Here is a 16291-nt window from a genome sequence, read left to right on the forward strand (position 1 = left end):
CCCCCTGCAGCCGCGGGGGAACCATCGCACCTGCCCTGCTCACCGGGAGCCGCCAGCGCCCCTGCCGGCTGCGAGCGGAACTGCACCCGAGGGGAAAGGGACCGGCAGCCGAGAAGGCTGGGACTGGGTTTGGGATTGTTTGCTGTTACTGCCAGAGTTATTGTTGTTTGTTTGCCCTGTTATACACATATAGATATATAATAGTAAAGAACTGCTATTCCTGTTCCTCATATCTTTGCCTGAAAGCCCCTTAATTTCAAAATTATAATAATTTGGAGGGAAGAGGGTTGCAATTTTTTTTCTCTTCCATTTCAAGGGAGACTCCTGCCTTCCTTGGCAGACACCTGTCTTTCAAACCAAGACATTAGTATACAGAAACCAATTTCAAGCAGGCCTAAAGAAATTTTCCTGCAGATTGGACTCCCTCCATGTCTGACTGCAAAGGCTTGATTGAAAGCAAACCAGGTATTTAGACTGACAGACACAAGACATGCCAAATGTATCAAGTCAAGCGGCATGAAATCAGTTGTGCCTCTAGGAAAAGCATATTCTCATAACAAATCAGATGAACTTGCAATTGACTTTACTCAGTGAGCTTCTACCAAACAGTAACAGCCAAAAACACCCAGACCTGTTCCCACAGCTGCCAACTTCCACTTAAAAATCACTTTTAAAAATTTAAGTTTCTCCATGATGTGATCATGAGAAGAGTTGTGTCTTCACTGGTGCAAGATCATCAGGAGTGGGAGTGATTTCTGATAACCAAGCAGCAGAGCACATTCCCACATGCTTCAAGCTCAATCCTTAACCAAGTAAGGAATACGCAATTACTGACATTTCCAACCATCAATTTCTTTCAGACCAAACACTAATAGTAGGACTCATCTCTCCTTACAAAGGTCTAAAAATTAGTCATGCAAGTTTGAGCTAGTCACCCCAAACCAGCCCGTAGTTGTTGGAAAGAAACTGGCAGAGTTAATTTTTGGCCTGCTTCACTCCATAAAGAAAGAACCCAAGGTCACTAGTCCAGACTTGTGCATCTGATTTTTAAACAGAATTTTTCTCTCCAACTTAAATGTCTAAAAGTAACTTTGCAGATTTTCAAAACCCAAGAGTTACTAATAAAATATGAGTAGTTTCTTGGGTTATATTTAACAACAACAAATTGGGTTAAAGTTAAAAACAAACTTCAATAACAGCACCTCTGTACAGATCTTCATGTCCTAAGAATTATCACTTTTTATCAGCCTTTTCCGGCATAAAGGAAGAAGTCTGTTACAGCTTTGACACAAAGTTCAGCTGTAAGCAACCAAAAGAAGAAAGCTCCCCAAAATCACAAGCATTGTAGTGGAAGTCACATGCATTAAGAAGTTATCATACTAATCACTATTTCTTCCTTTTAAAGTGAACAAATCATTACCAGGAAAATATTTCACTTCACCTCTCATGTGAATGGAAAAAAACCACAAGGAAAAAGACAATTTTTCAGAGGACCTGAACAACAGACAGTTATAGGATAAACAAATTTCTTTTGTTTCTTCTTGGTAGGAATGCAGCATAGTACTTGCATAATCAAAATTTATTCTTTATTAAAGTATATGCTGAATGTTACAGAAAAGATTAATGCTGAATTTTAGCCATGGCTCTTCTCAGCTATGCAAGGGTGAGGGGGGAGTAAGAAAAGTTCATCACATACAAAGCAGGGACTACTCACACTGAACTCATGTGTAACTTCACAACCTGAAATTGAGAGAATCAGCTGCAACTTGTTTTCTGATTGGAGAGCACTTTTTTCCTACAAGGACTGGGGGAAGCCTTCTCTAGTTTTATGAAGGATTTTAAACTTTCCTTTATATTTAGTAACAGTATTTTAGTTTAGGGGAAGAGGATGGAGAGAAAAAACAAGATACAAGAGCTAAAAGACTTTACTCTTAATAGAAGATATAGGGCATGGTCTCGCAGGACTCCTTGTGCCAGACTATTACTTTGAGCCCAAGAGCAGAGGGTCCCACTCCCTCTCCATCCTACCCTTTCTGCTCCATTTGCATGCTCTTCCTCCAGTTCTAAGGCTCCTCTAGCTCAAGGTGAGGGAACTCAACCCACTCCATAGGCACACACAAGCCAATACATTTTATCATACTAAAAGATGAGGGTCAGAGATAACTTGAGGCAAATGGCAGGAGTAGGCAAGAGCTGTTCATTTGGCTTCACCGCTTATATCCACTTTAATACATCTATTCCAGGGGAGACATCCAAACACCTCCTTCTCATGCTCTGCACAGCCTACCCTCTGACCTACTGTCCATTAATCTGCTTTGTTCTTAACAGACATTACTGTCCAAAGGAACACAGCTTCAAACTGGTCCAGTTGGGGGGGAAAAAAAAAAAAATCAGGATTCTTTTCAAGCAGCAAAATGAACATTAGAATCTTACACTGCTAAATAAATCCCAAAATTATGACTATCTTGTCATTATGTGCAGATCTGCTGCTTATAAATAAACTAGGTATGGGAGCACAGAATCAGGAAGAAGGCCACAATGAAAAGATTAACTACTCTTTTGTAGTAAATTTAGATTAAATCCCAATAGAAATTTTTTAGACAATCTTTCAGCACTCTGAGGTGGCAGTTTTATGCTGCTGTGAAACAAAACCAACCAAAAACTTTCCTGCTGATTCATCTCTGTGCAGGAACCATGAGAAGACCATTGGCTTCTTTCTTCTCTCTCATGGGTCTGCAGTATTTCTACCTCACTCAGTAACACAAACACAGGCAGAACACATTAGCCTCGGTTTATAAAACAGACGTCTATTTCGGTACCAAGAATCACAGTCATTGATGTTATTTCTGGAGCAAAGAGATTTGAAAGCGCAGTCCAGAAAACCAATGCTTTTGGAACCAGTCTCGTGCTTTTCCTACTTAGGGTACTTCAAAGGTCAGGCATCTACAGGACAACCTTCTTCACCTTGCTATCTCATCATTCCTTTTTGTCCTGATCCCAGCCAGGACAGGGTTAATTTCTGCAGTAGCTGGGAGGGGGTGTAGCTATAGGGCCTGGAGGTTGTTCTACACCACCTCATCACTGCCAGGGGCTCAGAAAGGGATTCTCTTCCAGGGAGAAGGGGCTCCCATTCAGCTGAGAAAGTGGCAGAGGTATTGTCTATTATAGTGTGCTTTCTTTCTGTGTGAATTGTTTTGTATACCTTTTGTTATTAATATTGTTGCTGTTACTGTTTGTTTTCGTATCTCATTGCTGTTTCCAGTAAATTGTTCTTATCTCAACCCATGATCTTTGCCTTTTGTCCCTCCAACTGGAGGGGGAAGAGCGACCAGCACGTGGTTTTAGAGGGAGTGCTAAATTGGAGAATACATTTCCTAAACCATGTCACTTTTACTTTCATATCCAGGTGCTTCCCACTATGAGACACAGGTGGTCAGTAAATTACACAAGTATTTTTATAACTAATATATTCTACTCCACTTATGGTCGCTTCTTTGCTACTGCTACATCTGTGATGTGCATCTGCTCTGAAGAGCTTCAAGGCAGGTAATTTTTTCTTTTTTTACATAGTAGAGAGCACAGCAAAAATTCACCTCAACTGCCAACTACAAGCATTCAAAAACTCCACTGCATATCCAGAATAATGAGGTTAGGCCATAAATTGCAACTTGTAAAAATAGTATACTTAAAGGGTATTTTAGATTTGTTATAACTGGATATTTAGCAGTTATCTTCAAGCTTTTCCCTGCAACACCTGGAACTATGAATTATTTTGGAGGCTTGTTTGTTTAAGTTAAGGCCAAGTTTGTTATTAACTACAGTCAGAAAAATTGAGCCTGACAACCCCCACTACCAAGTAACAGCTCAAGAGCTTTCACCAATCAAGAAAGCCAACAGAGTTAGGGTTTTTTACAATATTGCCACTGTATAAATCTGAAAAGCACGTGCATAAATTCCAGTCCCCTTCATCCCCAAAAGTTGACACTAGAATTACAGAAATTGCAGGAAAGAATGGCAGCAAGGAAGACCACAGATACAAAATGGCTACCATATATAGCACAAACCCAGGTGGATTAGAGCTCCTTAGTTTGGAGGGAGATGCTTAACAGCATTGAGACCAGCACAAATCTGCAAAATCATAAGCGAAGTAAACAACATGAAAAAGGAGCAGCCAGAAGGGTTTTTGTGAATTTTTTCCCATCCAGCATTATTAGGTACAAACATGCAGCATATGTCTTGGCAACTCTCCAAACCTCAGATGACTGGAGACTAGGAAAGGAAGTGTCACTACATACTTTACTCCTCCAGTTCTCCCTTCGGCTGTTCTGGTAGACCAAAGACCAGATGAGGCAGCAGTTTGAATATGACCTGATAGGGCTCCTCTTACAGAGAGCCACAAGAGCTGGCACTGCTCTTCCCCTTCCTCTTGAATGGTTAAATACTTTAAACTCACCTGAAAATTCCCAACTTCCACTAACAGTTCAACATTCAGAGAAGCTTCTTAGTGCTTTGATAGTAAAATATTCCCTGTCTCCAGTGAAATGACAATGACCATTGTTTGAATTACTTTTCTGAACCCATCATAAACTCAATTAAGATCCTACAACCACCATCCAATCCTCAGTCAGATCCTTATGCCAGCTGCCACACGGCACAGCACAGGCTCTGGGACTGACTGATAAAGATCAGACCCTGGGTTTCACAGCACCTACAACTCCTCCTCATGAAATACAAGAGTGTAAGCACAGATTAGCTGCATGTATGCGCCTGAGGACTTGCAGGCATACTCCAAAATTCAATGGCCAACCTAAGGGGAGCTTACTCCAAGGAAGCTACAACTTACACTCCAGTCTTTCTGTACCCAGCATGTAGCCCTGCATTAGGAGGACAGCCACTTTTTATCTTACATCATTTGTCCTACTAAACTTGACTATAATAGGGCATGAAAAACAAAGTGTAGTTGGAATGCATGCCCTTCTAAATGTGTACGTAAACTAAGACACGAAAATTTAGAGACCTGGATTCTTTAAGCTCTTTTTTTAAAGGTTAGAGTAAGAAGCCTGTTCTCTCCTACATTTTTCTTTAAAAAAAAAGTTCAAACCACAAATAGCATATAAAATAAAGTCAGCAATAAAGTTCATCAGTTCAGAATGAGGAAATTAAAGGGCAAAAATGGTGAAAGAACAGATTACAGATTTAATTAGCTGAAAGACTTCCATTGCTATTACTAGTCAGATTTTTCTTTAAAGATTAGACCATTTCTTGACTCAGTCTACCTGCCCTTTTTAACCTGATTATACCCATTAAAGACTTTCCCATATGAAAAAAAGTTCCATACATAAAAATTTTTTGCAGCTTCTGGGTATGTAAAAGAAAGAGGACACAGAGACTCATACACATTTTAAACTGAATTTGAAATAAAGTCTTTGGTTGGCCTTGTCCTCCTGCCCCTCCCCCTGGAAAAAAGAAAAAAGTGTGATTGCTGTTCTCTTGTTTATAAACCCCAGCATTGTGCTGGGCTGTAACTTTACAGCTAGACTGTGGCAATGAACACAGCACAGTTGCCTGAAAATTCTGGAAACTGCAAACATGAAAGCAACAGTAGTACGATTCCACATCTTACCTTGGTCTACTATTAAAAAAAACTACAGTAATGGGAAAACAACACTTGAAAAAACATAACGAAAGGCACCAATTCACACTGAGAGTCCTCAGCCAAAGCCCACTATAAAATGTGCAGTCAACAGGAGCACGAGTTCATTAAACACACTAACCAAAGTTTACATTCACCTTAAGTACTTTGTTCCTTTCATCCCTCCTACGGCCACACTAGTTCTTCCTTTCTGAAGGAAAATCTACCATTGGAGTGTCTGAGGTCTTAATTTCATTTTTTCCCCTCCAATAAAGTCTTCCAAGCCATTTTTCTTTTCCCTCACTTGCTCCATGTTAATTTTCTCTTCTACAGTTTTCCAATCAATGCAGTAGCTCTTCCAAAACTTTATTTCATCCATAGTTCACAAAGAGATCTTTATCATCACCCAGTATTTTTCCTTCCCCCAGAAAAATATTTTTATTTCATTTTAACCTGTGTGGAAAGCCACCTACTGACCCTTCATGTCTTTGTCTAGTACTGGAAAAAAGTTGTTTTCAACTCTCTCTTGCAGAAATTTTACCCCAGTTGAATAGTTTGATGCTTCTCCAGACCATTACCAAGGCAGGCTTTAGAAAGTCATCTTACTAGCTCCCTCTTTATTCATAGTAAGAGCTCTACTGTTTCAAGTTCTGAGCAGGATATAAGCCTGCAGATTTCTGGCTAGTCTCCATATTCATAGGAACATGAAGTTTATGCTCCAACACACCTTACTAAGGCATGTAGTCCCAAAAGCCCAAAGTACCGCTGTTGAGGGGAAAGGCAAAGAAGAAACTCTGCATAAACCAAGTGTTTAGATGCTTATCCTACTCGAATAAAAATCTGTAAAGCCTAAACTTTAGGTACCTGAGTTTTTTGCAAGAGGAAAAAGACAACCCACCTTTCTAACCAAATAACCTCAGCATTGTTCCAGAGCAGAGCCCAACCTCTTGACTGTTTAATTGAGCAATTCAGCCAGCATCAGCTTTGCCACAAAGGCTCTGCTGTAGCAGGTTTCAGGACAAGTATCAGTTACACCAAACTCCTACTTGTTTGTCCTCACCTACTGACTCTTTTTTCTCCCAGTGGGCCAGCCCAAGGCCTCGCTGCCCTTATACCCTGTCATCAGTATTGACCACTGATCAATGCTCACAGAAAGCACACATGAAAATGGATCAGTAGAGGAGGGGTACACTTCTCCCAGGGATTTACATTTAGTGTTTAGTATTTCAAGCATCAAGTGGATTCCCCCACCTGTCAGTTCAGCAAATTCCTTTTTAAACCAGTTCATACTTCTAAACTCTGCAGCACAGTAACAAGTGCCACAACTCTTCTAAACCTGCAGCATGGCACATTTCATTTAGTGTCCTTGGTCCTCATGTTACAAGAAACAAATAACAATTGCTCCTCATTCACCATCTTCGCACCATTTATAATTCATATAAATCTATCAACAGCTCTTTCTTAGCGGTCTTTTTACTCAACCTGAAATCCTAGCATACTTCACCTGCCTCATATAGACCTCTATACCACATCTTCAACCACCCCTGCTGCTTCTCCAGTGGCCTGTGGGACAGAACTAAGGAGAAACAGCCTCAAAGGTAGGTGTCATGGCTCAAAGATACAACTCTTCAATCACTTAGATGACACTATAATGTTTTCTAGTTTATTCCTTCTCAAATGATTTCTCATCTTTCTTAAAAACATTCCTTAATACTTTTAACCACATGATGAACCTGGAAAGATCTGTGCTGTTGAAGAGCTTACGTCTAATCCAATTTAAGTGTTAATTCAGCACTTAAACCACTACTACAGAAATACTAGGTTTTCCATGACATAACTTTATCTCTAACACTTAAGGACATAGGATGGATAAATACAGATAAACAGCATTATCAAGAGAATAACCTGTTTTGATTGCTTCAAGCAGCTTGTCATTCTTGTCTCCTTCAAGCAGTCTCTGGTAATACCCAGGGTTTTGTTCCATGTTGGCTTGGGCCCCACTCACAATCATCCAGATCAATGCACGGTGTTCATTGGGGATGCCTTTCCTGATATATCTCTTCACTGCAAGACAAGAAGTTTGGTTTTGCTTGTTCATTTTTTAAATAAATGAAAAATATCCAGCTATATAACTCTTTTTTAAATGAGCAACCTAAAGTTAAGAAGTCATAGGAAAGCTCTTGACTAGAGATTGTTTTCTCTCCTATGCTACCATTTAGGATAAGCATTTACTTCTCAGCCGCATAGTATATTTTAGATTCACTCCGAAGTTCTTGTCATTCAGACTCCCCGTCAGACCTCCAGACTCAGGTTTTCCTCCCTCCTCTCTTCCCTTGTTAGAATTTTGAATCCTTTCCTCTTCTTCTGCCTTTCTGGATGGAGATACGAACAGCAAAGCTCCCCCTTGATCTTTGTCCTTTTTCATTCAGACAAGCACCAACTTGACTTTTCCTACATCACCAGTGGCCTCTGACATGATGGCTCTGCCCACTCAGCTCTAACATCAATGGCCATGTTAACATAACCCTAGGGCTTCAGCTTAGCACCTGACCACTGAAATACAGCAGGAACTGAGGAATATGAAATATGTGCCTCCTATCTAAATGAACCCTGGAAGAACTGGAGATGTGAGCGAGCAGCAGATGATGATTTTCCCTAGAATAACCGGGGAAGTCTTTTCCAATCTAAAGTAGCTCTTATCCCCTGCATCATTTTCATCATTAGGGTGTGCTTTATGTTTTTTTTTTAAGCAGATGATTCAGTGTAAATAACTATGACGCAAGATTACAGGAAGAAGCATCAGGCTACTGAAAACGAAAGCAGCTTCCTCCTGGGAATGGTATGAAAAATATTAATAAGGAGTCAATGCTGTTTATGGGTATATAATCCTAAATCAGCTTACCTTTCCTGACCCAAAAAGACAGCTAAATGTTTGAGATTCTTCTCCTTTTTGGGGGGAGAAGAAAATGACAAATGAAACAGACATTTCTTACTAAATAAATCAGGTTGTATCAATAAAAGCATCAACTTCTCCTCTCTACATTTTATGGGACTCAAATCCAAGTGGAGAATTTTATTCCACCCACACACTACCCCACACAATATCACTACCTAGCCAGGTTTTATTCAATCACACAGTTCTGTAATAAACACTGCCTAAATTAAAGGCCTTAAAAATAGCAGAGTGAAGCAAGGTTGTACAACTCGGTCAGGCACCTTCGAAATACATTCCACCTAATTAGAGCTGCTATCCTTTAGGACCCAAAGCTGCTTCCCCAGCGTCACCCAACATAAACGTGCACATATAATGACTATTTCACCCACCTAAAATCTGGTGTTTTCTCTCAAAGAAACATATTTGTAATAAATACCTGGTCTTTAGAGTACAGTTTTTGTTTCACTTTTCAATGAGGATTTATACTACAGGCTACAGTCTCTACAGTTCTAGCTGTAAAGCAACCTTAATTACAATCTTCTTTTAGACTGGAAATAATTTACTGGTTTCCATAGTGGTTTAATAATCCCCACTTCATCTTTTTTACAAAATTTTGAACTCTAATGCTCAAGAAATCCTATAAATTGACATAGCAAATACAGGAATGAGCATCAAGAACCAGTCCCATTTAGGTTAACAAGAGACATTCAGATGAGCCTAGAAATAAACTTACTGGCTAAAATACTGGATTATCATATTTTAACACATAATCCAAATTTTTTTTCTGGAACAATTTTAAATTCTGGAAGCATAGCCAACATCGATATCCAACAATACACATTAAATTCAAGAGAAGCATGGACAAGCCTTTGACAGTGGCAAAAGGGGAAAGCAGCCTGCAGCACAGCACACATCATTCCTCAGTGTCATCGTTCACACGGCAATAGACAGCCAGGGGCTTGTATCACCCCAAGTGACTACTGACCCAGCTCCCTCATTCCCTGAGGAATGCAAAAGCCCTTTACATTGTGCTTTTTGTCCTCACACCATTAATAATACTTGCTAGGGTCTGCAAACTGGCATTCAGAAGCAGCAAAGTAGTTTTGAAAAGAAGGACAGTTGCAATTTAATATATATCACTTATATATATATATACACATAGATACAGATATATCATCTTCCATACACAGAATTGTGTTTATACAAATATGTATGTATAGGCTCTCTTCCACATTATCCTTGGGAACAAAGAAACCCGCAACAACAGTTGACACTGCAGGATATCCTCCCACTGTAACATCTAAGAAGCTTTCCCAGATGAAGCCAGGTCATGCATGGGTCTCCACCCACACATCCAATGCCAGTTGCTTGACCTCAAAAGTAGAACTGTTGAATACCCCCAAGCCCCGAGTAAAATTCTAGAACATACATAGGTAAGAAATATCTTTATGTAAAATTTTTGCCTCTGTTCATTAACAAAATATTAAACATCAATTTTTACAAAACCCTCCCCCCCTCTTAATAATTCAATTTCCTCTGACACTTAGTACTGGTTTCACAAGTTTAGAGTCACACTTTATGAATGTGTTTTCCTTGTTACAAGAAAAAACAGCTACCTGATAGGGTAGGAGTCTAAAAGTGATGATAAATACCCAAAGTAACTTCAAGAGAAAAGTATGAAGAAAATAACATTTTTCTAATACTGTACACTACTTATAGTAACAAGATGTAAAAACAAGTCACTTAAACCTGCCTGTCCTTGTTTGATGGTAGAATATGAGAATTTTGGAGACTTCTGCTTCAAGGTAAGTGTTGTATTACCTTTTTCCCCCATTAACATTGTTTCACTCTACATCATAGACTCAGTTTATGTAGCAAAAAAACCCCAAACCCATGAACATTTAAAATCAAAAATTATCTCATCTTAAAAAAATTAGAAGAGCGTGATTTTGAGAAGCATCTGCACTTTTACTTTTTCAGTTACTAACAATTACTGTTGAATGTTGAGGAAATAGGAAATAAACTTGGGCCCTAGAAGAAAAATTCTACAAAAGAGCTGCAAAAAGCATACGAGGAACTGAAAGCTTTACTTAATGAATACATAACAGAAGAAACAGAGCAGATCAGTGCTGTAAATGTTCAAGTTCCAGTCAAACTGACTTTCCTTCCACTAAGCCCTGGGCTGGAACAGCAGTGCTCCTGTTATAACCATTGTTTAATAAATTTACTTTTCCCTTTCACTGTATTTTATCGAAGACCAGAAAGTGTCTTCTGCTACTGGTCACTTTTGACAAATCCACTAAGAGCCAAATTGTTTTGTGTAGCATGAATTTGGTCAGAATTAGGATACTTTGAGCAGTTATGTCGGACAGTTTGTTGCCCACCTGTAAACAAAACAGAGCAGAAAGCTGTATTTTGGTCCCATAAAGACAGAGCTGAATGAAGCAAGGAAAAAAATTAAGAGGATCTCAATAGTGGCAGAAGGAGAGAGAAAGAAGGCAAGTGACAAACAGTGACTATAAACTCTCATGTGCAGTGGAAACAAGGTGAAGATAAGGGTAGGGGGAGAAACAAAATAGCAGAAAAATAACAAAAAGGAAGAGACTGGAGAATGAGTGAAAGGAACTGTCATCCAAAAGTCCCATGACCCACCCTGCCAGCAGGCTGCAATACAGAACAACAGGATACACTGCTTAATTACCATTGTTAAAATGTAGTCTAATTATTTTTCTTTATAGTGGAACAGAATTACATCCATACAAACCACCCTGGATATGAGGCAAACTCAGTAGCATGTGAACATGCCACATTTCCAAACTGGAAAATTAACACAAGTCATCACTTCTTCCTGTTTGCCTGGGCAAGAACTATGAGCTTCTCTGTGTGTAGACAAATGGGTGTGGAACTAGTGAGATATCACACATACACTGCCTCTCACATGTCTACTCACAGCAGGACACACAACAGTGGTTTCACAGCTGCTGTGTTCGGGGAGGTAAGTGGAAGTTCTAGCTTATGGCAGAGCCAGCAGCCCTGAGCAAAGCTTTGTAGCAATGAAGTCAGGTCCTGGAGGAGGGAAATTCAGTGGACAACCTGCAGAGCTTCTGCTATTTGCCTGCAAGGAAATTACTGCATAATCATCTTGCAGGATAAAGCACACACCTGCTTACACAATTCCATGTGCATGTCACAGACTTCAATCTTAATAATGATATGAGAAGGAAAGTATTTAAAAATCAGTAATTGCACAGGTTAACTTTTCACTCTCCTCCTCTGAGGTATCAGCTGAGGATAATGCAGGAAGCTTTTTGTAACAACTCTGGATCTACAATAAGACTACATTTCCTCAGTATTAGTTATTCCTGTCACTCTCCCTGGAATTACATGTGTATGTGAGAATCCATAGCCTACAAATCCAAGTATCTTTAGCAAAAGTCAGTAATGTCAAAGATGAGGCACCAGCCCACAAGGACTTGCACAGTCCAGAGCCATTGCCTGTGTCCCCTCAGTGGATTTATAGAATCCCAGTTTTCCCAAAGAGCAGCCTGTTGGAGACAATTAAAGCCACGTTAAAGGATGCTGCCATTATGTGCCCAGTGGGGCAGCATGACCATTGATTCTGAAGCCTGGTGGACAAGTTGAGAGATTTGGTCAAAGTTTTGGCTCCAAAATAAGACCAAAGGCATTCACACTCAGTACAATCACAGTAACACTCTGTTTCTAAAATGCTAGAACTGGGAACACAAAGAAAGAGAAATGAAATGAACACACAGAAATTGCTAAAAGCTGCCAGTGTTACCACTCACACATTAAGAGAAGGGTATGAATTGAAACTGAGATTATTTTTCCACAACTAGAAGACTAAGTTCCGCAGAATCTCAAAATCCTCACCAATTCGAAATGGCACAAAGTTATCACTACATTCAAACTTGACACCCCAAACAAAAGCATCTTTACAGCTCAAGCCTACATTTCCTGGAATTTCTCACCATTGAAACAGACATCTGTACACAAAATACACTGTTATATTTAAAATGTCTCACTAGTTATCATCCCATTTCTGGTGCCAAGGGAAAAAAAAAAAACAACCCCACAACAACAAAACCATCAGAATCACCAGCCAAAGTCTGTATCTGGAGCACAGCTCTGAATACTTCAGCTGTGTTACAGTCAATGTCTGATTAACTTTTGCTTAATTTAACTCACTTTTTCTTTAACATACTCACAGAGAACGCTGCCCAACTCCAAAAGACGCCCAAAGAGAAAGCAACCCGAATATCACCATTAAGAGCAAACAGGAAAATTTAGATGCTTATTTGAAAACATAACCCAGGGAGAGAGTGGGAGGAAACCCCACCCTTTAGTTTCACAGGATTCCCTGACACCTTCTGACTCTCCCTATTTATTTCCACCTGTATCTCTTGCAAGATAAAACACTGCTAGAGGTTTTCATGCTCTTTGAAGCAGACATTAACACTTCCATCAGCATTTTATCCAGTGTTGCATCAGCCCCTGCATTAATCTTACTTTCTTTGCTTCCTCAGGCATTCATCATCAGTTCTTAGTACACACCTTTTTAGCTGCATGCTCAATGTCATTTTACAAAAGGAGGATAAGGAGAGCTGCAAAATCTCAGCAGCCTAAAGAACTGTCAAAGAGACAGCAACTGAGAACCCTAACATCCTGATCCCTGGGGTTCAAGACAGCATCTTCTACATAATCTCATGTCTTTTTAAAGAGAGTACAGAATACAATACAGCAAACAGCTGCAAAACGGTATCTTGCAGTGCCAGTGGCCATAATATCTGGGTTACAGATGTAACAAGATATTCGTGTGCTGAAGAAGGATTACTCCTTTGGAAGGTTTAAATAAAATCCCTCCAACAACAGCACACTTGCTTATGCACTATTACTGTTTATACTACTGGTTTTCATTTGAAGACAGAAATAGCATTCAACATTCAGAAACACAAACCCATTGAATACCATTTCTGTTGATCCCAACATAATGCACATTTACCTATAAAAAGACATGAAGCTCACCTTTTAAACTCTTCTGTATACTGTTATTCCCCTTTAGGAGCTTGGACCATTTTATTGCTCTTCTAGTGAGTACCACTAGGTATCTGGAAAAGAATGCTTCATAGGATGCATAATCAAAGTCTTCTGGCCTTTCAAACCCATATGGATCAACCCTGCAAAATAAAAAAAGAATTCCTGTAATAATGTTTCTACATACCTAGAGCTGGAGAAAAAAAAAAAAAAAAGAGGCAAGTATGCTTTAAATAACTTCCAGTTGCTATTTCTAAAAGCAGCTCAAGACTCCCTCCTCCCAACAAAAACCTACTTTACACAAACTGTTACACTCCATTTAGCATATCAAAGCTGTTTAAGTAAATGAATTTAAACATGCACTGTTCAGTCAGTTTTACAGATTTCACTGTTTTTTTAAGTACGGAGTTTGTGGAGCAAAGGACCCATTGAGTGCAAAACTGACACAAAATTATGGCCACATAAAAGTCTGAGAGGTATTTTTCACCACAATACAGGCAAACAGTTGAAAAGTATAAGGCATAGCACAACAGCTCCAATATGACTTGAACTCTTTCCACACAGTTCTGTGCACAAAAATGACAACAGAAAGTACAAGTGTAAGAAGTTACAAAGATTATTTTTTAAATAGGTAATTTCTGAAACTATCTTCATGAAAATACACAACTTGGAAAAAGACAAATCCTTGTGTCAATCCACCTTCTTCATATGTAGTACCAAAACGCTTATTTTATTATCTTTTACAATTGTTCAGTGTTCAGCACATTATCTCAGGCAGCACAATACTGACAGAGTATCAGAACTGAATGGCTGATTTTGTTTTACTATATCAACTCACCTTGCTAAATTATATTTATGGCAACTTCCCAGGGTGCTCTATACCTACCAATTACCACCTGAGTACAGGACATTAATGGGCTTCACAGAAGTTAAACAGGGAGAGGGATCTGTCCAGTCAGACAAGGTTTCAAGATAGACTTGAGGGTTTAACTTCCCAAAACACTGCCTGCTTCATTCATGGTGAAGGAATTTGGCCACGGAGCAGCACTGGCACAGCCTTGGGAAAACTGGCTCACGGGAGCGTCACAGGTAGTAAAGCATGAATCAGATGAGGAAAAATTAACTATTCAGACCTCAGATTGTTATTACATTGTTGGCTGCTTAGAAGAGTCACCTTAGTATTCAGGTACTCCTCAAACCTGACACAAAAACCACAGGTGTAAAAAGCACCGAGACCCCCGACACAGATTGCTCTGAAGACACAGAACATGAAAACACACACATACAAAACCCCCTCACACGTCCACGAACACACATCTCTTATTTACGACTGCGAATGCCCAGGCAGCAAGTACAGATTAATTTCATGCTCCACTCCATTCCTAAGGTAGAAAGGGAAAACAAAGAGTGAGGACGCAGGGTTTCAGAGAAGCCACCTTCCCCGGCTGCCCTCGGGCAGGGAAGGTTGCGGCGGCCGCTCGGTGCCCTCAGCCACCAGCCGCGCCTGGGCCGGTCCGCGGGGCTTCCCCCGGCCGCAGCACCCCGGCAGGGCCGGCTCCGAGAGCTCGGGGAGGCACAGCTCGCCCTCCCTGCGCGGCTGGCGCGGTCCGAGCTCAGCCCTGTCGGCAGCCCTACCTGTACGCCCAGTCCCGCCCGTCCTCTCGCCTCGCCATCGGGCGCTCCCCAGGCCGAGCAGCGCCGCGGCCGCAGCCCCGCGCGGAGCTCCGGCTCCCCAGTTCAACTCTCGGCCGCCCTGCGAGGGGCGGGGGCGGCCGCCGGGCCCGCCCCGTGCCCGGGCCGCCACCGAGCCGGGCAGGGCAGGGCGGGGCAGGGCAGGGCAGGGCGGGGCAGGGCAGGGCAGCTCCGCGCCCGCGGGGCCGGACCTCCTCCCCTGGCCGGCCGGCCCGTCAGAGAGAGGCCCGTCTGCTGCCGATCGCGGCTTAGATTTGTGTATTTCACATTTCGCTCACATCTTGGAGAAAACAAATTCAAATGTTTTAGCACGAGGGAAATGTCTCACTAATACAGGGGGAGAGTGATTTCAGGTACAGCTCTTCAAACCGAAGGAATTTCCCCATAACCACGAAGAAGAGGTGGTTGCGTTATTATTTATGGGATTTTCCCCCAAATCGTCACAATCTTCTTTTTAATTTCCTAAAATTATTCATTACGGTCAGAATCACAGAATATTCTGAGCTGAAATGGACCCTCAAGGATCATCAAAGCCCAGCTCCTGACCCTGCAGAGGACACCCCAAGAGTCACACCAAGTGTCCGAGAGTGTTGTCCAAACGCTACTTGAACTCTGTCAGGCTTGGTGCTGTGACCACTTCCCTGGGGAGCCTGTTCCAGTGCCCAGCCACCCTCTGGGTGAAGAACCTTTTTCTAATACACTGCAATATTGCCAACTTTAGCTCCTGCCGATTAGTTTTCACTATAAACTAACATTCATTTAGATATTATTTAAATAATAAATGGCAGATTGTAAAAAATGTGGATTAATAATAAACAAAATTATACAAAAAAATTGGCTTCCGCATTTCCAGAATCCACCTCTAAAATTAGCCCACTGTTCTTCATCTTTAGAGGTCTCAAAAAAAGCCTGAAGTCCACAAGGACTCAGCCCTACCTGACTGCCAGCAGCTTAATTCATAACACACTGCAAAACAGAAG

At 40.9% G+C, this 16291-nt stretch overlaps 1 protein-coding gene across 2 annotated transcripts in view; it reads right to left on the reverse strand.

Moving 5' to 3' along the window:
* Positions 1-15397, reverse strand: part of GRTP1 (growth hormone regulated TBC protein 1) — a 36918-nt gene extending 21521 nt beyond the window's left edge. Inside the window, exons 1-3 of one of the 2 annotated variants that reach the window (XM_069004555.1) lie at positions 15255-15397; positions 13611-13762; positions 7538-7696 (exon numbers count right to left, since the gene is read on the reverse strand). In XM_069004555.1, coding sequence (XP_068860656.1) covers positions 7538-7696; positions 13611-13762; positions 15255-15292 — 349 coding nt within the window. In that variant the 5' untranslated portion in view covers positions 15293-15397. The remainder of the gene's footprint in view (positions 1-7537; positions 7697-13610; positions 13763-15254) is intronic. The other variant, XM_069004563.1, reaches the window with a different exon arrangement.
* Positions 15398-16291: the final 894 nt, after the last annotated feature.

The sequence above is a fragment of the Aphelocoma coerulescens genome, chromosome 1, assembly GCF_041296385.1.
Source record: "Aphelocoma coerulescens isolate FSJ_1873_10779 chromosome 1, UR_Acoe_1.0, whole genome shotgun sequence".
In the NCBI taxonomy this organism is placed as follows: Eukaryota; Metazoa; Chordata; class Aves; order Passeriformes; family Corvidae; genus Aphelocoma; species Aphelocoma coerulescens.